Here is a 24,761-nt window from a genome sequence, read left to right on the forward strand (position 1 = left end):
CTCTCCCCCTGTAGCTGCCTTTCTGTTTTGGTATCTACCTGACGGATACCGACTTTACTGCTATTGGAGATTGGTCGCTCAAGTGGAATTAAGCCCTGCAAGTGTACCATTTTCTCTCTGCTGGGGTACTTCAGGCCTTCCATTCTTTATAAATATGTGAATGTGCTTTGGGTTTGTGGTTGTGTGAGTGTGTGTGTCAATACCTCCAGGCTGGTTCAGTCAAACCCTGGACTGGAATTCAAGTCAACCACATTGGGGGGATTTCCACGTGCCTCTCAGTCGTCTTGTTTGGAACATAAAATTGTGCGTCATCCCGCGGCTGCATCCGCCAGTGCGCCTCACTTCCTCGTGGCTAAAGGGCAAAAACTGTTCAGCTGGCAGTGAAGTAATGCTTGACTCACACTTCAGGTAAAGGCTTAATCAATTTATATCATTATGTAGTCTGGCTTTGAAGTTAACGCCTGGACTTCAGTGCCACCCAGTGGTAACAACAAAGATGAATGGGTGATTAAATTAAGGAAGAAAATGAAGATTGTTGGGAAAAAGGGTGAAGCATTGTGTGAACTTTCTTTTTGAAAACCAGGTGTCAGCTGGTTTCTTGTTAAAGGAAACTGAAAGGATCCAAATCTCTCAAAACATACTGGACAGTTTAGAAACTCTTCTCTAAAAAATGAATAATGTTGGAATTCTGGGACTTGGGAGCATCACGAAACATCAAAGTAAGGAGTTTTCACTTACCTTACAACAGACAGGACAATTTTGGAAAGAAAATCTTCCCAAATTCCTTCTTAATTGTTGCTCTATGCTGAATCCACACATCGATTTGTAAACTTTCAAACAACAAGAATTCAAAGAGCTGACAAACAGCCAAGAACCAGCCATGTGGTCAACTCCGGCAACCAACACATACTTTTCACATTACAAACGAATAGTAAATTTAACTTTACAGTCCCGGCAGTAAAGGAGAACCTAACCAGCTTGCCATCCAACCATGACTTCAGTCTGGCTTCTGGTACTTGTGGCTTTTTCAGCGAACAGATTAACATGACAGCAAAAAAAAAAAAGCAACTTAGTGATCAGATCATTTCCCAGGATTGTAAGTTAATATTGGAAGGAATAAGAAAAGACTCCTCATCTGACATTAATGAATACCATAGTGACACACACAGTCCAAAAAAGACAAACTCATAAAACAATAAAAACACATATTTACACTTCAGCTGTACCGTATTCAATATGAGTCCAACATTCATGCTCTAAGATAAAAAATAATTATTGATCACGTGCCTTAGCGATAGAAAACGAACATGGTCTTTCTTGATCGGCATCGTTGACATATAAAAAACAGTGATGACAAAACAAACAGTGTAGAAAGAAACAAGCTAGAATCAATTTTATTTATTTAGGTAAATGTTACAGGTAGGTAAAAAAAAAAAAAAAAAAAACAAGGATGGATATGTTGATCTCAATAAACCATGAATGAATATGCACCATCGGCAAACATGAGCGAACGAATCAGTAAGGTTTGACAAAATGGACAAAATTCACTTTCTTTAACAGACTGGATGGTCTTATTGTGGATACAGTACGTCGTAGTTCTTGTTAGTTCAAATTGAAGATGCCTGCTGATTGACAGTGGATGTTTCATGTCACAGTCACAAGGCAACACAATAAAACACACAGGGGATCACAGCATTGATAAAGTAGATAACAATATCAATAAATCTCAGGACTACTTTGGTCTGATACGAGGGCTGGTTACCACAACTTTATAATCCAGAAAATGACCACTGTGTAATACTTTTCTAAATTCAGTGTTGTACCAAGCTAAGGAGCACTGCACAGAGATCATGTGCCAAAGCCTATCATCTAATTACAAAAAAATAAGAAGCGGTTCGACTACGTACTGCTGGCTGCAAACTAAAACTGTCGATAAAAATAAATGTCACATGCAGCACACATCAACAACAGTCTCTCTTTTTCATGGGACATGTACTGGATTCATACCTCCTCAGTACAGAACCAGAGTATGACAAACTTAGGATGACAAACAGCAGGGCTAAAATATTAGGTTAACAAAAAATTGGACAATATTTCAAACATATATATAAAAAAAGGGGGGTTTCTATTCACAACAGCTTTAGACCAAACAAGAACATTTCAAGTGAAAACAAATCAAAGCTGCAAAACCAGCGAGTAAAAAGGGAAGATTAAGCATCAACTTAATTGTTCAGCTGCCGCACTTGTAAATAACAGCAAGATATTTATTTACAGAAAGAAACTTTCATTAAGTCTTGATATGACAGAAGTATTAAAAATCACTGACAAAGGATTCTGCCATGAACTCATGCAAAGCAAAAAAAACAAAAAGCTAAGGGACGGGAACCTGCTGCTAATGAAACCTCACTACAAGAGGACATGTAATAATTAGACTTAGAAAAACAGAGAGGGCAACTTTAACTTTAACTGAGTTAGTTGAAGCAGCAAAGTTTTGTGGTTTTAGTAAAGGTATTGTCATGTTGCTCTAATGTAATATTCCGATACCTCATGATCATGCTGCAGTAAATGAGACACCCTGCTTATAATCAGTTTTCAGCGCATGAAAATACATTGAAATACACTGAAAACGGCTTTCGTGCCAACTCGTAAATGTACACTTGGAATTAACAATCTATTTGCCTTGTTTTGAACCTGTTGTATATAATGTATACGACTATAAAACATTTTAGTCGGGGCATCTGTGCTGGTTTTATAGAGCACATAATGCTCTTGGCTGTAATCACTGTAATGAATACCTTCTCAGGTTATGACAAGTGTTAATGGTCTTGATATGAAGTCATGATGTGGACTTTTTGCAAGCTGCAAGTTCAGATGACACCAGTAAAGGCGTAAGTACATTTTTACAAGTATTAAAAAAAAACAAAAAAAAACATTATGAATGACACTGCTTTCATCCAGGATTGCCAAGTGTGTAAGAAAAACATGCAAACATGTCTTGTCTGCTCATCGGATATGTAACAACAGCAAGGCTGCAGCTGCACGCATCCCAGCTGGTATTAGGATTTTACTGTTTTCAAATTGCATTTTGTTTCTGGTGAAATGTTTTACATAATCACTTGTATCACTCTGCTTATTTACTTCACATCTGCTGGAGATAAACATGTAACCCTCAGTGTTGCTGGCAAAAATGCTGCATTCTGTGATGCAGGAGTTGCTTTGATTGACTCAAGTGACACAATTCATAAAACTGTAATCACACTATATATAAGCATGTATTAATGAAGCAATTAGAGTATGCCAAACAATTTTAATGTACAATCAGCTAGCATGCTTGCAAGCTTAAATGCTTTGTAAATCCAGACGGCAGGGAAAGCAACAAAACAACACTTACTGTTACTGGCTAGAGATAGAAAAACTATGGAAGTTTACTCTTATTTCGGCCGCCTTGACCACCCTTGTATATGCTGCTCAAGTTCACACAAATTGGGAATCTGATTTATCTCAGTTTACAGTAGAGATAAAAAGGCACATTCTGCAATATCTCCTATTGCATTACTGACTTGAGAAGAACAGTGTCACAGATGCGAAGCACCTGAAACCAATCTTCGAAAAACATCATTACATTACAGCGCTGCAGAAGCAGCAGGTTCACACTCACGGCTCTGGAACTAAAGTTCCAGCGCAACCTGCACTGCCAGTATACGCTGAACATGAGGTGTTGTGATGCTAATCTCACTCTATACAGGCAAGAAAAGGGATGGCTTCTTTAATCTGTCAGTGACACCACCTGCAGGCAATGAGGTTTTACAACTGCAGTTACCCTATTTCATGTGTAGGATATTTGTCTTTGGTGAGTCCTGATAGTCTGAAAGGAAAGGAAACTGTTGCAAAGATGGTATCTCTGTGTCTAATGCCTGATGTGTTTTTGGCTTTGAATACTTCAAGCATGAGCTTTGTTGTAAGCTAATATTTTAATCAATTAATTATTGCAACTATAAAAATCTGCAGGTGCCACAATTATTGCCTGCAGGTGGCGCAAATGTTGGGAACTTTTCTTTCCTGTAGACAGCGACGGACATCTGCAGAACCTAACTGGCAGCGCTGGTACTTTTCCTCCCTATGGTTGCTACAGACTGGGACCATCTATAGAAAAATACACAACTTCCCCTTGTGAAAATCTGCCATCTGCTAAACATGCTTAACATAAATAAGTGAGTTTGTGAGTGAAACAGCTCCATAAGGTGCTTTGCATCTTTAAAAAAAATGACACTTGAATCTATGCATCAATGGCTTCAACAAAAGTCAGCACTCAGTCATTCTGATCACAGTCCTTCGCAGTACTGACTAGATGGGTGAGTAGGAAATTGAGCCGACTGTGCCTTTAAATCTCTTGCAAGATGCAAAACATACAAATGCTTCAGCATACGCGTGCGTTACTTCTTCTCAATCTTCAGTGTTTGCACAAAACTCCAGAGATCTCTGACCACCTGAGGAAGGTGAGGGGAGAGAGGGATAACACCGGAATAAGAAAGAAAGAAATTATAAATCATCTAAATGAAGTGCTATACTGCCATGAGACACATGACTCACTTTTACTACAACATGCTTTTGTGCGTCTCGCCTGTGGGAACGCTGAGTTTAGATGGGGCTGTTGGGGAACGACGAGGGGTTGGGTGGGGGCAGCAGTACATACCAGAGTATATGACTAGGTGCTCCAGGTCTGACAGATCTCAGCCTTGGCTGATGAAACCAAAGCACTTCCACAGATGTTTCTACACACTGGGATCAACAAGCTCTCCCTGACCCAACTCCACCCCCACTCTTTCCCTTGTCCACCCAGCCCTTGCACTGCTCTAAAGAGCTTTCACCTGCTCTCATAGCTGTACAGTTAACATTTTAACACTTCAATGCAAATCCAAAATGAGGGTTCAAATAGCTTTTTAGTTTGAAATGATCACCATCTAACAGATGCTTTAATACAGAAACCACAGATTTACAGTTTGACACGTTGACCGGAATCATTTAGTCTGCAGTGGTCATCCAACGCGTTTCTGTGATTAATTCATGCTTTGCAAAACAAAGTGCAGGGGATGCTGTTTTTCTTCTAAAATGACAAGCGGCATTAGAAAAGATTTAAGTCCTGCATTTGGTCAAAGGCCTTGAATGTGAAAAAGACTGGTACCATCCACATACCGCCAGTCCCTTCATTAAAGCTACAAAAGACACACTCCAGTAAATCACTGAGAAAGAGTTTGCCTTGGCAGGTGTACTCCCATTCCATCTCGTAAGAGCTCGCCGACACAAAATGAATATAATTCAAGGAGAACACACTGTGCTGGAGATACATTTGAGGCATACTGGCAAGTGTGAGAAACAATAATGCACTCCTGGTTATCAATCATGGCAGAGCTCCTAAAGCTCAAATGAGGTTTGGTGTAAATATGCCCATGGCTAATAACATCTGCAAGTGGAGATTTCTAGATACTTGGGAGTAAACAACTCCCATTGGCTGAGTGTTTATGAAACTGAATGCACAGACTGCAAAACGGCAAGAAATCTGATGTGATGTCAGAGTTAAAGACCTGAAATAAGATCAATCTCAGATTCCTGGCAGTATTGACTGTCAAAACCAAGTGCAGCGACTACTTACTTTTTTGTCTGAGATTTTAAAAGAACTCTTCACGAAATTCTCAAACTTCTGCTCTGTCTTCGGTAGTCCTCTTCCCTGAAGAAAAAGACCATTAAATCATCATCTTAGCAGTCAGACACTCAATTAAGAGGGATCATTTGCAAAAGAGGATGACAGCCTTACCTCCTTGGCTGCCGTTGACAGCTTGTTCTTAATCTCAGTCAGAGACGGAGATTTAGAAGGGCCAGCCTGGGGTTTGTCTTTTCCTGGGGCAGGTGTCTTAAAAAAGACATCAGCTAGATAAGACACACTGTTTGATATGTCAAATACAGACAGATTTATAGAGCTGTAGATAAAAAACGACAGCTAAATTATGTCACAGTGTTTTCCCTTTTATTAGACTGTTGTTTTTTCCTGTGTTCCCATTCAAACGCAACAAAAAGTTGCTTCTAACATGCTGGTGGATTCATTTGCTGACCAATAAGCCAGTCTGGGCTGCAGCCCTATCGTGACCCATTTAGTCTGGGTCTGTGTTTACAGGCTTGGCGTGGGCAACCAGCTGGAAGAAGATAAAAGATTTAGAAAGGACAACAAATTCTAGCCTAATTACACCATCTTTTTTTTTTTTACAAATACATCAGGTACAAATTATGGTTTTATTGTTTGCTAGCAGGAGAGGAGTAGCCCTGACTCTCCAATGAGCAATACAGATTGTTTTTTGAACGTGTTTTTCCATTGATGGAAAATTCTAATGACTGAATTCAAGGGAAAAAAGGTCAAAGAGCATCTTTATTGCTTCTGGGCTGGTTTTTAAACAAGTTACTAACTTAATGACTTCGACCAGTAACATGACATGTTTTCTGTACACACGTACAAATGGTCGATGAAAACAGTACTGTCGCAAGCAGTGCTGCTTTATGCTTCTGGTGACATTAGAAGTGGTATTTTGAAAGGCAAAGACTCCTCCAGCTTGTAAGGATGAGAGCAGCATGAACTAGAAGGCCCATAGGTGTGTCCAGACCTGGGCAGCCGAGGGCCCAGAGCCCCCTTAATTAGAAAGTGTCTGACTGTGACACAACAACAACACACGCCATATGCTGTGACTGCATGTTACACAAGCCATGGAGCTTGTCCCTACATGCAAGGCCAGTGAGGAATCCAGTGAAATTGCAGGGTTTCATTGATAGCCAGAAACGCATTCGAAAGACGACAGAAAACACATGTGGAGCAGCACTTCACCGAGTCAAAAAACACAAAAACCTCAAGAGCAACTTGGCCACTAATTGTATTTCTGTTTGGTTGCTTATTGTTTCTGCTTTTTATACCTCTAGATTGACACAGACACCTTCAGGATTAGGGACTTCATTCCTACTGTGCACTTTTTTTATGGCTATTACTTAGATTTTAGCTGTTTTAACTCAAAATTCTGCTTCCTCACAACAGTTCTTGTCTGCTGGTCCCAACTGATTTCAGATAAGTTGAGTAAGATACGACAGCAAATATGCTGAGAGCAAAGTCTGTGATTAAAAAGTATAGAACTGAATAAAGAATACACACTCTGCTAAAGCGCTGCTCTGATCTGCCACACTGCAGACACAAAAAGCTGTGATTTCTCTCAGGGAGGTATCGCCACAATGCAGGCAACAGCACAACAGGTCAGACTCAAAGTGGACCAGTTCTAGGCACCGATTCAGTAGCAGACCTTGTTCTCTATACCCAACACTAGTACTAATGTTTTTTAAACAAAAGCAATGAAAACATGTCATGTGTTACAACTTGATTCCTCAAAACTACATCAGCAACCCTCAGGCTGTGAAAGAGAGGAATCATCAAAACAAGATAAATGTGGCCTCTTGTTAAAAAAGAAAGAGGAATGATCTGTCCCTGTCCCCAAGAGAGCTGCATTTTATAGCAGAGATCAAAAGGGATAAAATGAGCAAAACCTTGACACAAACATACCACACTACAAAAAAAAAAAAAAAACATATGCTGTTGGCTCCTGGCCAGACAAATGCACTACGTATTTATTATTTACGGGCAGCTCTCTACTTCCAAAAGGCCAGCTGTGGACCTGAAACAGCTGATAAACACACAAAGCCAGCAAGCTTTTTCATCTGGGCCAGACACTGATTACAGATGCCATGAGACATGGAACTTAATCACAAGCACGCTATCATTTGATGCAATCTCTCGTCTTCAATCCAGTGCAAACACATGGTTGTGACACCTTTGCTCATCAGGTCTGTCCAGGGATAGTAATTGTCATTTTGTTGGAATGAGAACCTCGGAGGCCAACGTCTGGGGAAAAATGCCAGAGCCCTGGGAACTGTGACCCTCATCTGGTGAATCCTACAGATGTACATACGAGTGCATGGGTTGGTCTTTTAGATATTTCTCTGGTCCAAATTGTAACGTCATAAGAAGCAAACATCTTTCCACTCGCAGGAGAAATAAATAAGCACTAACAAGATAGGCACCTGCTGTAACACATGTCAATCAGTCGCTAAAACAATGACTCACACCCTTTTGGGATAAGGCTGAGTGAAGTGGTTAACAACTTTACAACTGTGACGTGTGCTTGAAGGCATCAATTACTCCAAACCCATCAATCAAAGGACACCAGCTGCAAGATAAAGTTCCTTCAGATCAGCACAGCTCGAGTTAGCTGGTTCTCATGTCGAGCATTTTACACGAGAGCTGCATGCTGGGCTGTGAGAAGTGAGAACTGCGGCACTGGCAACAGATCTGACAAGCCAATCTAATGACCAGTCACCTGCATTTAGGAAAGAAAAAAACAGACATCCACGCCCGCTTCCTCGCTCCTCAGGGGCATCTGGAAGCGCAAGCTGCACCAGACATCAAACGCTGGTAATGAGAGCAATTGGGAGAGGGTGTGTCCAGGAAGTGAGGGGTGTGAAGAGGTTGTAGAGAGGGAACAGTTGTGAAGAAGTGGAGAGGGGATGGGAGCAGTCAAAGCACCAAAGGGCCAGAAAGTTAAACTGGCGGGATGGTTTCGTGGTTCATTTGCCCATTGGCTAATCCCCAAGAGCATTTCAAGAGCCACTGTGTTATGTCTGGACAACAGCCACCGCAGAATCTGCTGCACTCACCCACATAGCAAAAACGCTGCCCTTCGGGAGAATCACTCTCTCGCCTCAGGAGTTTAGCAATCCTGTGGCTTGGTGCTTAACGTGACAAAAATCACTAAGCCTTCTGTCAAGACGTCAGACAAGAAATGGCTGATTTTCTCATGCGCCCTGAGTGTGGAAGTGAGCACCAGAGGTTGCGCCCTCAGTGTAGGCAATATTTTATCACACAAGCAGCCAGCATGCCAACACATAGCGCCTTATCTGCACTGACTTTCTGTCCAAGTATTTACTTTCACAGTAACGTGCTGTGTGAAATGTGTAAACTTGCAGAAAAGCTTGCCAATTTGTTTTCCCTGATGTGTATGCAAGCCAAAGAGGGGTGAGGGGCATCAAAGGTGGCTGCAACTCAAGACAGCGGGGTCAAGCCCAGGGGTCACCGGTTTAAACCTTGCCCCAGGAAACCTGTTTAGAGGTCAGGTGTGTTTGCTTAAAGACAGACAGAGTTCAAGCTTTGGGTTTTGAGAGGCGGCCGTCCAAGACATTCCATCCAAGAAATTAACTATCAGGTTGAGCTAATTGCAACGTGCATTTATCACATTCCTTGGCTTTGGAATGGGAAGGTTCTCCAAGTTTAAAAAAAAAAAAAAAAAAAAACATAAATGAAAACTTTCTATATATATTTTTAAATTCTTAATGGCAAAAAATGCAAACAATCATCTTAGGTGAGACAACCTCTGTCTGTTCAGGCTCAGGTTTGAGTAAAACTAATGCAAACGTTTAAATTGTTTCTACAGGGTTTTCATGTACTTATTATTTCGTATGTGCACTACATTGCGTAACACGTATTGCTTGCAGGCCTCATCGGGTTTTCCCTTCAAACCTGCTGTAAGTCGTGGGAGGTCCATCTCTCTTTTTTTTTTTTTGCAAAGGAAAAGGAGGTTTGAAATATGTTGCTCACTGCGATATTCTGAAGAGAATTACTTTCTTTTCTGCACAAATCATGACACGCCAGATTAAATAACATGCTACTCGTTCATCAGACTTCCTTCTGAATGACACATCATATAGGTGTATGCATTTTTGTTTTAGTCTTCTTTAAAACTCTCAGACTTCTGAGAGTGACTTGTTGCTTTTCATTTGGAACAGAGCCGCTGGTTTTGTAACTGCAGACGTAATCTGGACTGCTACACAAATGTAGTTACATTATTTGCAGGCTAATTAGACTTAGATGGTTAATGAGGCGTGCTGTAACCATGATCTTTGGCCTTCTTACTTCAATGAATTCTTCTTAATGTATTCATTTTAAGGTCTAACACACTGTTATCTGTTTGTCTTAACAAACCCTCTTTAACATAGCTGACACATGTTCCACAGTATAATAGCAGTCAACCATGTATTCTAAATAACAAGCCAACCACATGTCAACAAAGATGTGCAGGCAATGCAGCCTTTTCATACCTTATTCTGTGGTTTGACTGCTGATCCTGAGGGTTTTCCTGCAGGGCCATTTTGTTTCCCTGGAGTCTTGTTGGGCTTCTTAAGTGAAGACTCTGGACTCTGAGGAAACAAACATCATCCCTCGTAAATAAATCAAAAACTATCACTGCATTGAAAGCTCTGAAAATGTCAACTAATTTGATTATAGACAGTTAATCACATGCTGATTGACCAATGCAAGCACTGCAGCTAAGGTGGGTCAGTTTAAATTATTGGTCAGTTTGTTCTTTTAAAATTATGTTTGGGCGTTTTTTTTCCTTTACTGCACAGCCAAGTGAAGAGGCAACCAGGAAACATGGAGCAAGAGAGCAGGATATGACATACAACACAAGTCCCCAGCTAGAACTGAACCAGGTACACTGCAATCATGCGCTGGAACCGTTTGGCTTGTGAGAAACTCCTCCTGTCAGATATTAACACAACTGCCTCTTTTGGGATTGTGGCTGTTATTATACGTTGTTTTGAAATCTCCCATATCAAAGCACTAATTGCCAAGCCTCTTTTATGGCTGGCAAATTATAATGGCATGTAACGTAATACGAACCACATTCTGTAATGTTTGCAATTTCTATTAATTTTCCTCAGAGTCTTTCCCAATTAGGTCTTCACATTATTTTCTCCCACGTCGGTAAGGCCATAATGATATCAATGCTGCACGTGCAGGCTATTTTTAAAAGTATTTAGACCCAAGTAAACAAAAAAAAAATTTATATTATACAATAAAAAAACAACAAGGATAGCAGCATAATGTCATTCTAGAAGCTGAAAGCGCAGTGGCAGCCTTAACAGTTTATTCTGATTCATCATGTCAGCAAAAACTCATATTGCAGATGACTTTTCTTAAGTATCAGTGCCATCTGAAATTGCAGAAGGAACTGTTGACATACTGAGTCATTCCTCACTGATCAGGCACTTGGAACAAGAGTAACCTTATATTGTTCTCGACACTGGAGGTTTTCCCGTCAGGTTTCCATTGCTATCAGTCACCTGTGTAATTACCTTGTAATAGCCAAGGCAAGTACCTGCATTTCCTGAGCACCAACCCTTCTCTTGCAATCACTGCTATTCACCTTGGAATGGACTGCAAGTGTAATTGCCTGTGTTGACACAACTACTACAAGGCAATTACACATGCAATTCCCTACAGCAATGCCTGCAATACAAGATGCTGGAAGGCTGTGACAGTGAAGTTTCAAAGCTTTTCTTTTCACAGATCAGCAAAAAAAAATCAAGTACAGAAACTCAGCTTCCCGAGTCTCCAGAATGCAATCTGTATTTTGAATAATGATTAGCTGAGATGTTTATTGTCTCTCCTTCTCTGTGCTTATTCCACCAGTCAATCACCATCAGGCGAAGAACACGACAAAGAGTTAGTTTTGTGTTTCACGCTGTTCTTACATGTGACAAGACACAAGTGCAGGAACTGTCTTGTATTTTCTAATGTACTTTTACGAAAGGTGTCTGACATTTGCATGAAGACGTTACAAAAGGGAAGATCAAAAGTAGAGAGATCCGCTGTAAAGGTCAGACACCTGTCTCCAGCACAGTGAAGATCTGCTTGTTTAACTCCTTGTCCGCGGTACACGATGACCACAATTCTGTTTCTATCTTGTTATCCCACTTGGTGTGTCTCGCTTGTTCCTTTTTCAAAATAGTTGGCAAGTCAGCTGCACGACTGCTTGCAGTTGTCATGAATAATGTACACAAAGAGAAGCAGTCTTAAGGGTTTTGTTGGAGCTGTCTGAGAAGTTCAGCACAAAAAACTTCTGGGAGTAAGAACTGATTCCTGATTTCCTGTTGTGTCCAAGCTTGTTGGAAAGACCAATTACATGTCTCGCTGCCAGGCTGCCCTGTTGCCAAATTTACGATAAATGTCTCACATGATGACGTCCGATTTACTTGTCATGGCAATGCTGTCAAACTGAACTCGAACATCTAAATACATGCCACATCTAGGCCACATTAGGGCCAAGATCTTTTTTTTTTGTAATCAGAACATTAACTCCGAAAGTGTGTTTGCTTTCACACTGAGCAGAAAACGTTCATCCAGCGTCACGTGACAAAAAAATAAACACAGACACACCTCTAGATAAGCATAACTGAGCTGGAAATTAAGTTAAGATTAGAAGTTTGAAATCCTGCCTGTGACAACGAATAGGAGGATTTAGGAAGCACCAGAAGACCCTTAATAAAGTTGTTTAACACAAGCACCTGTATTAGAACTTTAAAGTGTCCTAATTGGTCGTTCATCAAAACTAACTGATCAAAAAACAAGTAAATGATATTATTGTGAAGAAGCTGATAATCAGTGCACATTTTGGTATCTACTCAATACAGTACAGAGGTTTGACCACAAAAGGAAGGCAAATGTATCCTGAAATACAGCTGAATTACAAGTCCAAAAATAATTGCTCCCAGCCCTACTTTTTAAATCTTTGTGCTTTCATTGTTAAAGAATGAGACGGGGCAGCTATGAAGCTACAGAGAAGAAGGGTGAAGAAAAGGATTAAGGTCATGGAGGGAAGGGGGGCGTGGGGTTGCAGGAGGAATTGGAAAAGAAGACAACAGAATAAATCAACAGGTGACAGAAATGCTCAGCTGTCATCTGACCCTGAGGGAAGGATCGGTGCTCACGTCGCAGGTATGTGCATCTGCCCTGCTTTGATCTTTTGCCTGGCACAGTTAGCACTTGGATAGCGTGCTTTTAAAAAAAAAAAAAAAAAGAAGAAGAAGAAGAAAGAAATCACAAACAGACACCGACGTAAAAATGAGGCAGATACACACACATGCACCCACACACTTGCAAGCGATTGTGGTAACACGCAAAACAAGTGTTCAAAGGCAAAAGCCAGGTGCAAAGCTGAAATGGCATGAGAAACGATAAAAAGGAGCAATCATATTAACAGTGGGATGACAGAGGGACAAAGATATGCAGCGTTTCAGAAAAATGGTTGAAGATGTTTCCCATAACTGAAGTGTGTGTATGTGTGTGTGTGAAACTGTATTTAGTGTGTGTTTGTGATCTGTGAATTTGTACTGTTAATATGTACAGATTGTGCATGCGTATTTACAAGCCTAAATGTACATGTCTACGGTGCGTATATGTACCTTTAAGTGTGTGTGTGTGTGTGTGTGCATGTATAGCATAACATAGTGCGGTCTTGTTGGTGAGACGGTGAGAATTCAAGCAGATTACAGAGGAGAAATCCGATCATTACACTACACAGACCCTGTGTTTTACTCCTGGAAAACAGGTGGGTACATGAGCGAACAGGATGAAAAAGTTCCATGTTTTGTCTCATACAAAGAGGTGGACGGTCAGTGAGTGCAGGAATGGGTAGGGCCTGCTGAAATGAAATGCTACTACAGCGTATCGTCTGTGGAAGTTTAAATGATGTGGTAGAAACGAAAGGGGAGTGGGCATGCGGCTGAGAAATTCCTTCTGCACAGAAAAATAAGTGAGCGGAAGCCATTGGCTACCCTGACACCTGGTGGACAAGAAGGGATTGGAAACACCCTAAATAAATTAACTGATGGATATTTAGTTTGTTCTGGATATTGGTAGAAATAATGGAACAAAGAAAACAGCGAAAAAAAAAAAATTACAAAATAAACAAAACTTGGTGATACTGAAAGCAAAGAAGTAAAACCTGCAGGCAAGTTCAAAAAACACCATTTACACCTGCCAAGATGAGGCAAAAAAAAGGTAAAGACTTCTGCATTCAAAGCTTTGAGTTGCAAACTGTAGCTACAATAAACTACTTAACATCATGGCAGTCAGAGTTTGGTGGTCTTACATATGGTCAACAGTGGGCGATGTTTGCTTTGAGGAAATCCAAATGCACTGCTACACATGCAGTAAACTATATTAATGTATTATGATAGACGAATCACAGCAACTGGACTTCCTTGAGTTTCTCGAAGACGTTCCACCTGTCATCCAAGAGGCTTCTTCAGTTCTGACTGACTCGTTGGGAGTTCCAGATACCTATATCCTAAAGGAGCCATTAACACCTGAGTTTCCGTTTCAATTGGGGGTTTGTTGCTGCTCCCCCCCGTTATATGGGTTGTTCGTGCTCCCCCTGTCACGTAGAGGTTTGTTAGGATCTTTTGTGGCTACAGCCATGACCTGGATGACTGAGAATCTTCACAGATATATTAATGTAGGCTTTCTATATCTATATCCTTGCTCATTATTACACACTGTTCGGTTTGAAACAATCACACATGTGTTTATCAAACCCAAGCAGCCCTCTAGATTGGCTTTATTGTTTACAGTATCTTGCAGCTGCTATCAATAACTTTCAGATGCACCACCAACATCTACATGTTTGATATTATTTTTTGTAAATATCAAAAACCAGACCAGGCTTACTTTTTGGAGCACTTTGCCAAAATTCTTCGGAGGTTTGACGTCATTTTCATCACTGTCATCATCACTGCAAAAAAAAAAAAAAAAAACAGGAACAGAACTCCTGAGAATTTACTCAGTAATCGGACAGGGCGATCTCCACACATACGATATGTACAACAATATTCACTTTTCTATTTTAGGCAAAGTAAAATGTTATTTTTCACATTTTTTACATTTTCAATAAGAATTCAGCATAAATAAAATCATACTCATCATCATCCTCATCACTGTCTTCTTCATCGTCATCATCATCATCGGAATCCATCTTTAGTTTTTTCTGTAAGGAATGTTAGGTACCATTTTGTCAGAAACACTATTCCAGTTTCACAGTGGACATATTTTGGGTGTTTTACAGGGTTTTTCTTTCCATTAACTAAGAGTTGGAAGCAGCCATGTCACCAAAGTAGAAACCGAGATAAGTACCAACGGAGGCTTCTTCCCCGACAGCAGCGCTGCAGGCCGCTTCACTGGAGACGTATTGTTCTCCTCCTCTTCATCCTCTGAATCCTTCACACCTGCAAAGCAAACACGAGTTAGTGGCACAGCACAGAGATTATTTCTGTTTGCTTCACATTCACTTGGACAGCTCCGATATAGAATTTAAATCACACATAATTACTGTATTGTACTAATAACACAAAACACATGATTTCAAATGTATTATCTATGAATCAGTGAAATTCTTACAGCAGAAGATGTTTCAAAAGTCTGTGTTTATTAATCAACGCAGTAGTTCTAATGACGTGAAGAATTGGAGTACTTTTTATACTTTATGGGAACAGAAATGAGTAAACGAGGCCTCATTCTGTGAAGAAAGTGGAAGAAACAACTTGGTAATTTTCCCCAAAATGGTTCTCAGTTGGTAAGTGCTTAACTTTAATGATGAACTGTTATCTCTGTCAAGGCTAAAGACTTGATTTTCAAAGGAAGCTGTCTTTAATACTCACTGACAAAATGCTGCCCGCTGATGTGAACTGGTCCAGAGCCAGACTGGAGACGGAAGGTAACTGGCGGAGTAATCTCAAATCCACCTAAAGTCATCTGGACAATAGAAGAGTAGCAGTTACAATGACAATATCAGTAGTTTAATAACTATTAATATACTATTTGAATCTATTCCTACAATGTATTCTGAGAGAATGCTTTCTTTCCAGTTTTGGTGATTATCTTAAGCATTAAATGATCTGATAACAGTGTGAAGACTCACAGAGGGCAGGACGGAAGGTTTCAGGGCAACTAGTGGCACTTTGGTCGTTTTCCCATCATAAGTGAGGCCTTCAACTTCCACCATGTGGAACTTATCCTCCGCCTCGGCTCCTAGACAAACCTGGAAGAGCAGAACAGCTGACTACAACACACAACACTGCCTTCATGTCTTAGCATCATTCTGTTAATGCTACTTCTGCTACCATTTGTCTTTTATTTTCTAAGTGCACAAAATAGTCGGATACACCACAAGTTCAGGTTTTAACTGGTCAATCATTGCAATTTTTAAATAAGGTTCTTTTGCAAGATTACTGCCTCTGGTTAGTGTTTCTGAGATAACTGGTCATAACAATTAAATATTACAGTTCCAGGTCAGGTGATTCAAAAACAGGGATAAACAATTCATCCAAGTCGCAATGTGGACAAGAGCAATCTCCAAAATCAAAGGAGCTGCATTTCTTTTTGATGAAGGTAAAATCTGTCATAACATACCATTTTTAGTGAAGCATTGTGATGCTACAGAGATGACCAGGACTGGAAGATAAATTCTCCGATCGTACGGGGGAATGATTGGTTCGTACCGATCACTACAAGTACCACATCTTCATTTTTATGTTTTGTTTATTTTATGGTGGAAAATACATTTAGAAAGTAATGAGCAATATAACACAATATCTGTCAAAATAATTCCACTGTGATTTTTTTGGGAGGCTTATCATTCAGCTTTTATTCATAATTGCCTATCGAACATTCATTGGACAGGAAACTACTAGCTGTTTAAATCACTTTTCCAGCAAAGATATCAAAGTTTTTCAGGGTACAGCTGGTAAATTCTAAGACATACATTTGATCTCTGATCATTTGTGATTCCTCATGTCTTAAAGTCTTTAAAAAAAACTATGATTTTAAAATAACTATTAGCAGCAACGATTACAAGAAGTCCAATTAGGGCTGAACAATTAATCAGCTTAAAATTGAAATCAATAATAAATCACAACGGCTGCAGGTTAGTATATAGTGTACATTATTCAGTTCATCTAACTAAGGATTTATTTTACATTTTTATTACTTTATTTACCTTAATTTCAGAATGTGCAATACTTAGATGCTGCTCCTGAGACATGAATAACATGGATGAACTGTTTTAATATCACTGATTGTTAAGAGAAATATCCTATTTTTTTCCTTTTAGAGTTAGTAGTAGAAGTAGTATCACTTACAGTCATAGCGTTTGTGACAGTTGTCCTATCGCCTATGCTATTTTAAAAATGTGGACAGAAATTATATCTGAGTTATCATCCTTGCATTAAAGTGTGAAGTAGTTTTATTGTGTTTCATGTGGTAACCATCCATCACAGTTTTTAAATCTACTGCACAATAAATATTGAAAATTTAAAAATTAAAACGCAAATCGCAGGTGGATGCTTTCACCAAATAATGTCCAACGTAATGAACACCAAGCCAGCATGTCTCTATTTTTGACAGCTATTTTCTTTTCTAAATTGAGACAAAGACAGGAAGATGTCCAACATCAGCAGAGACAACACAAACGTTTGTCCAAACTGTGTCTCAGGTCTACATGAACGCATGAGGTCCCCGGGCAGCCAATGTTTGGAGCATATCAACAGTGTGCAGCATCATACATTCAACTTTTTCCATCTTTCACTTTTAAGCATCAGCACCTGCGTTACTGAGCTGCATCAACCATGTTTCAAGTTAATGTAAAGCGTGTTTCTTACTGCTTTGAGTGACAGCTGCTGTTCCGTATCATCGTCGTCTACGTCAACTTTGAACTCCCGTCTGTCCGATTTCAAGGTACAACCTGAGGGAAAACATTACGTGCGACGTGTCACCAACCTTATGTTTGCACTTATCTTGAGCAAACTAGCACAAATGCACAAAACTGTTGAAGACACTGGCGTATACTCTTGCTTTAGCACATGTATCTACATGTCCTGTCGACTAGCTAACAAAAGAGCTGAATTGGCGCGAGTGGGGGCAAGCAGGCTAGCCAGCTATTTCGCTAACTTCCCCCACCTAAAATTGTCCAGTGGCTACTTGTGCGTGAGAACATGGCGGTAAAACTGATTGTGCGACCAAATAATTTCAGGTTTGTCAGAATAAGCGAGCTCACCAAACAAGTACATTTGTGGTCTGCTCAAATCTGAGATATCGTCCTCCATCTTTGTAGTGGGTGGTTACACTTCCGTAAACTGCCGTGACGGACAAATCCGCGAACCAATGGGAAGGCAGTACGTCACCAACGTCGTCAGCATCTTAGCCAATAAGATTTGAAAAGTAGGCGGGACAAAGAAAAGTGAGTGTTCTGATGGATGAACACTAGATGGAGTTGTTGTAGTGTAGATTGGAAAGAGCTTTCTAGAAAACAATACATGCAACAAAAAACCCTCCATGATAATCACAGTTTATTAAAAGCTTGAAGTTTTGCTTCATACTTGATACATAGACCTGGGTAGAATTTATATAAACAAGAACACACAGAAGTATTGATAACTTCATGGCAAATCTTGAACTATGTAGGTTTTTTTTAATATTTTTACCCTCCAAAAATGCCCTGTCTTAAATTATTCATAGTGCTACTCAATAAGCATTCATTGCCACCAAAAAAACGTCGTTATAATTCCAAAAAGTTTTCTGCATGTCACCACTGGCATTCCGGACCACTCCTCTTTTGTGACATTCTCCAGGTCTTTGAGGTTGGAGGGCTTCCTCGCTATCACTCTGGCCATCAGCTCCTCTACAGATTCCTGATGGGATTCAGGTCTGGACTCTTCATTTCTTCCTCTTCTCTCATGATACTGTTTACTTTGACCAGGCCTCCCAGACTATCAGCTGATAAACACCACCAAAGCATCACACTCTCATCACCATACCCAACAGTGTGGATGGTGTTCATGGGGTTAAATACTTCTCTTTTACCAAAGCCACAGACATGTGTCCAAACACTTGTTTTTCTCCAATGAAATAACAACCAAAAGCTCAGTTTTATGTCCAAGCGAACTTTTGCAAGAACTAGACAAGCTTTTATGCGTCTGTCTTGGAGAAGCAGACTCCATGGTCAGCGTCCATGGACACCAGCCTCGTGCAGGGTCTGCTGGAGTGTCTTGCCTTTAGATGTGGGTACCAAGATTATTCAGATTGATGGTTTTGGTGTTGATCCTTGATTCTTCTCACTATACCATCATTACTTTGCACTACTTGGCACTGGCACTTGAAAATGTGGATTCAATGCACAACTCTATTTCAGTGAGGAACCCTAATATTAAGATCACTTAGCCCTTTGGCTGTAGCTATGACTTGCCCTAGACTGACAACAGAACTAATCGTTCAGCTATTTTCATTCTGTATATATTAAAATGTCCTGATGAGTGATAGAAATTAGCATTAGGAAAATAAAATAATAAAAATTCACTATAATCAGCATTTGGCATGAGTGTTAGCAGTTTTGGCTTAACTGTAAGTAGTACACAGACAAGGGATGGTAAAACATTTCATTGTCATTCCTTTCGTGTCAGCACTGTCTTTTGATGTTTTGACACTCTCACATACTTTTGATTTCTTCGCCCCGCTCTCAACATCAGCGTAGCATGCCTGCATCGTAATGGGAACGCACTGCAGAAAGGCAGGTTCTTACAATCACACAGGCTAGAACTGAACACTTCCGCTGCCTTTTTGTCACATGCCTAGCAGAAATCAACCTTTCATGTGAGTCTTTATCTCTATCATCTTCTGTCACCACAGCGCCACTTTAAAATGTGTATATTCTTTATCAAAATTCAAGGTATTTGCTTCTGTTTCCAAATGCATCAGAATAGTTTTACTATACTGGTTAACATATAATGCATTCTCTTTCCCTAATTGTTATTATTGTTATGGCCTTATCAGTAATTGCACATTACATACATAAGTATTTTTGTGCGTGTGTTAGTATGTGTGTGCTTGCTGCTGTCCCTGCATCCGCTGTTGTATGTAAACATGACAATGTGCGGCCGTAACATGCAAACATGTGCATATACAGCATGTGCAACTGTAGGAGAGAGCACAGGAGTGGTGGCAGTGTGTCACGTCAGCAGGCAGAGTTTGTTCTGAACGTTGTCAGACCGCAGAAAGAATTCTTCATTCTTCACTTGACTCAGCTGGAAGCGACTCGATGCCTCTGAATTTTCCAGCTCGAGCAGCTGACAGTTGCAGTCAAACCATGTATCCAATACGCGATGACTTACTAAAAAAAAACAGTGGCATCACCAGAAAAATACTTTTACAGCAATCGCCTATAAAATCAGCCTTTTAACCTATTTCATAAAACACACATTTCTATGACACCTCATGTTGGTTCACGTAAAACTCAAAGTGACACAGATTTGTGGACAAACTTTGATTTTGGAATGCCAGACACAAACACTGATTTATCTTTAACCCGGGCTTAATATAACTACAATTTCAGTACATGACCACATTTTTTAATTGCTCCAAGTTTCCTAGATCTACAAACCAGCAAAACTACCAGCATGTGATACAGCTAACCAGCATTTAAAATGATTTTCCAGATTCAGTGTTTCCTAGTTGTGTGTGTATTTTTAATCATGGATGAGACTTTTTTATTTGTTGGATTTGTGTGTGAATGAAACAAAAAGGCTTTCAGTCTTCTGCAAGGAGAGATTAAATTGATACTTTCTATGCGGATCAGTCTGTCTTTTTTTGTTTTTTTATGTTTGTTTTTGGTCACTTGTAAAGAATCCCAGCAAAAACATACAAGCTAGGAGATGCATCATCAGAATAATGTTGGTTAATTAAATAATTTTTACACACTCTCTCTGGCACTGAGTCCCTTATTTAAAAAAAACAAAAACTAAACATATATGTTAAACAGATTTTTGGCAAAGTCTGACCACATTTCAGCAGCAACACTGGTCCATAAACTTTCATCTAAGTTGAGTTTCACCTCATTTACTGCTTGACATGTTTACATCAATCCCAAAATATAACATAAAACAAAAATAAAACTTCACTGTGACGAAGACAGAGTCTGTAACGGGCCTGATTCATAAGAGTCACCAATAATTCCTGTAATCCAGGCTTTGACAAAAACAGGGGTTGATGTTTAACTCGTTGCTCGGGGCTGTTTGTAGAAGTCTTTCTTCTTCGTCCATTAAATACTTGCAGCATCAGACAGCAGCCGAATCCATTTGAGTGTCTGTAGTCAGAGAAGTTACCACGAAGCTAAACATGGACAGAATTTTTAACAACACAGACAGCAGATTCGGTCGGATTATTATTAGTTATGTATGCTGGGTATGGTGTGACTTTATGGGGTAACTTTTCCCCTTCATCTGCATTTCTGCTCCTGTACTATTTAAAGGGTTGGTCATTCAAGCTACTATTAAATACAATTTTTATTATTTAAAAATTAGATTATTTAAAGTATACATGAATCTTATTTGAAGCTGGTAGCAAAAACTGGCATCCCTGGTTTTGCTTAGTGGTTCGCAAATGTTTTTTCACAGAACATTTATGAAAACAAGCTCTTCCATAGTACACCTTTACATAAAATTATACATCTTTGAAGTAACATAAATAAGACTAATTCCAAGGCACACACTTTGAGAACCATTTTTCTTGCTTCTGATATTAATATGAAACATACGTTAAGCACAGAAAGAAAAAAGGATGGCCTTCCTTTGTCAGCATCTCACATTCTATATTAAGTCTACTTTGAAATCACTGGAAAATTGTGTAATTATCAGGTTAAAATGTAAACATTCCTGACCTGGTCTCAGGCTTCAGTGTTTCAAAATCCCAACGACTCCTCTGGGAAGTGAACAGGCTTCTAAAATAAATAGCTCTCGGAAAATTCGGTTGTTTGTGGTTCAAACTTTCCTTCAGAGTTTAAGCCTGTTCCGAGATTAAATGCGTTTAATTTCATTTATGTGTATCCTCCAGCGGAGCCAAACTTGTTTGCAGTTTTCATTTGTGCCCACTTTCCGTTTCGCCCACATGTTTAAACCGGTTTGTGGGTATGTATTGCAGGAATCCTTCATACTTGACCAAACATCAGAGACAAACTGTGCCGGTGGTTACAGGGCTATTTTTGTGAACATATATATTTAGTACTAACAAGTTAAAAGTTTTATTAGTCACCAGAAGAACCCGTCTTCTATATACAGCCACAATTTGGCAAGTAACTCAAAGTAACGGAGCGTAGCCGTGTTTAAAAGTCAAGAACCATTGAAGCCTTTTGTCAACAAAGCCCACTTTTCAACACATTAGCCGTGACCTTACGGAGCTGACAGGTTGACTTTCCTCTGAAATCTAGGAGCTGTCTTGGCCTGAAAATGGATGTTTCAACTGTAGACTGATAATATTACATCTAGTCCTAAAACAAAACAAACAAAAAGAAAGATTTGATCTCTATTTTTGTATTAGTCATGTGATGTGAATGTATATTTGAACATTTGTGCTGCGGTAGAGAATTCCTCTGATCAGTTTGGTCATGAAGCCACACTAAAAATATACATGCTCGTAAGCTCAGCTATGTAACGAATACGCCATTAACACATATGCAGTAAAATGCAAAATTATTCATCATGTGGACTTTTTTGTGCCAAGCATGCATGAACACAGGCTGTTTTCTTATTTATACAAATGATTCTTTATACAGATGGTGCAGTGCAACACTCATTCATCCCTTAATGATCTGAATAAATGTAAAAAGTTCCATGATATGAAGTTCATAGTTAATGCTGAAGTTTATCTGATGTTAGCTCGACAAAATCTGTTGCAAAGGAGCCGTTTAATTCCAAAATAAATAGTGCATGTGTTTTCTCAGAATGCAGACTTCCAATGTTTCTAAACCTGCTGAAGCATCAACAGCTGCCTGATAGTGACATAAATGTTGACTGCATTTCTCAACAGTGGAAACAACTGATAGGAGCAGACAGAGCGTGACACAGAGCACAGCACGGTGTATGTGGAGGAGAGCTTTTTTTTTTTTTTTTGGTGGCCCTGTTCAAAACAAAGCTCTTGATAGGAAGTCTGATATACTCTGAGCCTTTTGCGCTTGTTCATCTTGTGTGGTGACATTTTATTGGATAAGGACAGGGCTCTTTGGTAGTGAGACAAAAAAAAGAAAAAAAACTACACAACCATGACAGGAGAGGAGAAAAAAAAAATCTTTAAGCACCTGCAGTAAAACACAATGCACCGTTTTGTAAACAGTAAAGAAAGGAATTTTTCTAAAATGAGCCAAGTCACGTCTTCATGGCATCTGAGACAGAGAGATGAAAGCAGCAGGGAGCGGAGGAAATGGGGGTTGAGGAGGCGTCACCTGGAGAACTGACTGTTCTTGACAGGATCCCAACCAGGCAAGACGCCCTGAAAACTGACTAAACGTTGGCACTATGTCTCTGAGAAAGCAGAGGGTTGTTGGGGGTGGCTGCAGTTGCAGACAGCTGTTTCGAACCATGTCTTCAAACTGCTCTGAGCAAAGATTTCTAGGCTCAATGAGGCTAATGTCATGATATTTATATAAAAAGCACAAGATTCTAACCATGAAGTTTGCGAAATGCAGGTCTTGCGATAGGTATTTGCCAGCAGCAGGTATACAGCCAAGATTGGAGTCCAAAGTTATGCTTACAGTCCAGTGAAATGGAAATCAAGTGGTTCCTTGTCAAGGAGAAGAAGTGGGGCGCAGCAAGGCTCATCTCCTATGACGTTCATGGTGTTGAAGGCTCATTTACGAGCAAGGAACCTGAATGATGTGTTTACTGGCCTTCTATAGGTCGGTTTTGTTATGACTTGGGTGATAAGCACTTGCATGATAGGCGGGATGTGGTGATAACAAATGTTTACGACTGTCTGGTGTCTAGGTGGCCATGATTCACATAGACGACAATGAAAGCCACACCAAAAATGTTATGGAAGCTAAGACCTGAAATGTTTGTTTGTTTTTTTTAAAAGAAGAATGCTGGTGTACAGTTAGACGACATTTTTCCAGGTAGAAATAAAAAAATATATCCTTTAAGCCTGGTTGACCTTAATCGTTCTGGAGGCGACAGGGGTCCAAGGGGTTATTTCAGGGTGGAAATTTCCACTCCTCCTGTAGTATCAGCTGGATGACAGGAAACGGCGTAATGCAATGCAGTGCAGACGTAAAGAGAGGTGCAACTTTCACCAAATCAAACTACACATTCTTGTTTGCTGTGACTGATCAGCTCATTGCTGTTTGTCACACTATGCATGAATAAGGGCACCAAAAGGGTCATTAAACAAGAACTGCAACCCGTGATAGTTTGAGCCCTGAGCTGACTGGGTGCATACTCCAACGGGAATATTATAAAGGTGACGGACTTCCCTTTTTAAAAAAAAACAAACCTGGTAATATCCTGTAATTTGTTCTTAGGTTTCCTTCTCCGTCCACTGGACAAATCTTCCGGCAAAGTGTTCCATGAATTACTGGAATAAAACAAAAACAAAACTAGACCCCTGCCTTTCATATGTTCACTTGGCAGATGCACGACTTGTACTTTCTCATGTACTCTCATTCTAATTTGAGCTGGCATCGGTTTTCAAACCTTTATTTATCCAGGGAGAGTTTTGCTGAGCACGCTCGCTGTTTTTCGGCAACGCCCTGCTTCACATTCACACACGGGAGCTGTAGTCATCAGTTTTTATGGATAAAAAAAACAGTATTGCACTGTCCTTCTGATACGATTCGATGGTATCTTACCTTTGGGTGGTTTGAAACTTTAATGTGTAATCATAGCTAAATCCCGCAAGGCTAACTACCTCAGTAAAATCATAAAGTAGGCCTATTATTGCACCGTTTTCATAATGGTGACAAAACAACAAACAGGCAGTGAGTGAGGAGCCCGGCAATATAAAAAGAGGCAAGAAAAACAGCAGAGGG

At 39.9% G+C, this 24,761-nt stretch overlaps 1 protein-coding gene across 2 annotated transcripts; it reads right to left on the reverse strand.

Annotated features, from left to right (window-relative positions):
- Positions 1-1,378: 1,378 nt before the first annotated feature.
- Positions 1,379-18,045, reverse strand: npm1b (nucleophosmin 1b). Of its 2 annotated transcripts, XM_008290933.1 has the most exons (11): positions 17,970-18,045; positions 17,575-17,657; positions 15,837-15,956; positions 15,577-15,670; positions 15,053-15,144; positions 14,839-14,906; positions 14,591-14,654; positions 10,177-10,275; positions 5,813-5,908; positions 5,651-5,725; positions 1,379-4,487 (listed from the first exon to the last, which is right to left on the reverse strand). In XM_008290933.1, the coding sequence occupies exons 1-11, from the start codon at positions 18,016-18,018 to the stop codon at positions 4,434-4,436; spliced, it is 894 nt and encodes a 297-aa protein (XP_008289155.1). In that variant the 5' UTR covers positions 18,019-18,045; the 3' UTR covers positions 1,379-4,433. The 2 variants fall into 2 exon arrangements, with proteins under 2 accessions (XP_008289155.1, XP_008289163.1); XM_008290941.1 differs by lacking the exon at positions 10,177-10,275.
- Between the last annotated feature and the right edge of the window lie 6,716 nt (positions 18,046-24,761).

This window comes from Stegastes partitus, unplaced genomic scaffold, assembly GCF_000690725.1.
Source record: "Stegastes partitus isolate 25-593 unplaced genomic scaffold, Stegastes_partitus-1.0.2 Scaffold16, whole genome shotgun sequence".
Taxonomy (NCBI): Eukaryota; Metazoa; Chordata; class Actinopteri; family Pomacentridae; genus Stegastes; species Stegastes partitus.

What these genes read in the sequence shown, in the direction of transcription:
- npm1b (XM_008290933.1), bottom strand. Translation starts at nt 18,018, where the DNA reads ATGGAGGACGATATCTCAGATTTGAGCAGACCACAAATGTACTTGTTT. An exon ending in ACCACAAATGTACTTGTTTG is followed by an intron (nt 17,658 to 17,969) that starts GTGAGCTCGCTT and finishes GTTTTCCCTCAG; the next exon opens with GTTGTACCTTGAAATCGGAC. An exon ending in CAGCGGGCAGCATTTTGTCA is followed by an intron (nt 15,145 to 15,576) that starts GTGAGTATTAAA and finishes TTTGCTTTGCAG; the next exon opens with GTGTGAAGGATTCAGAGGAT.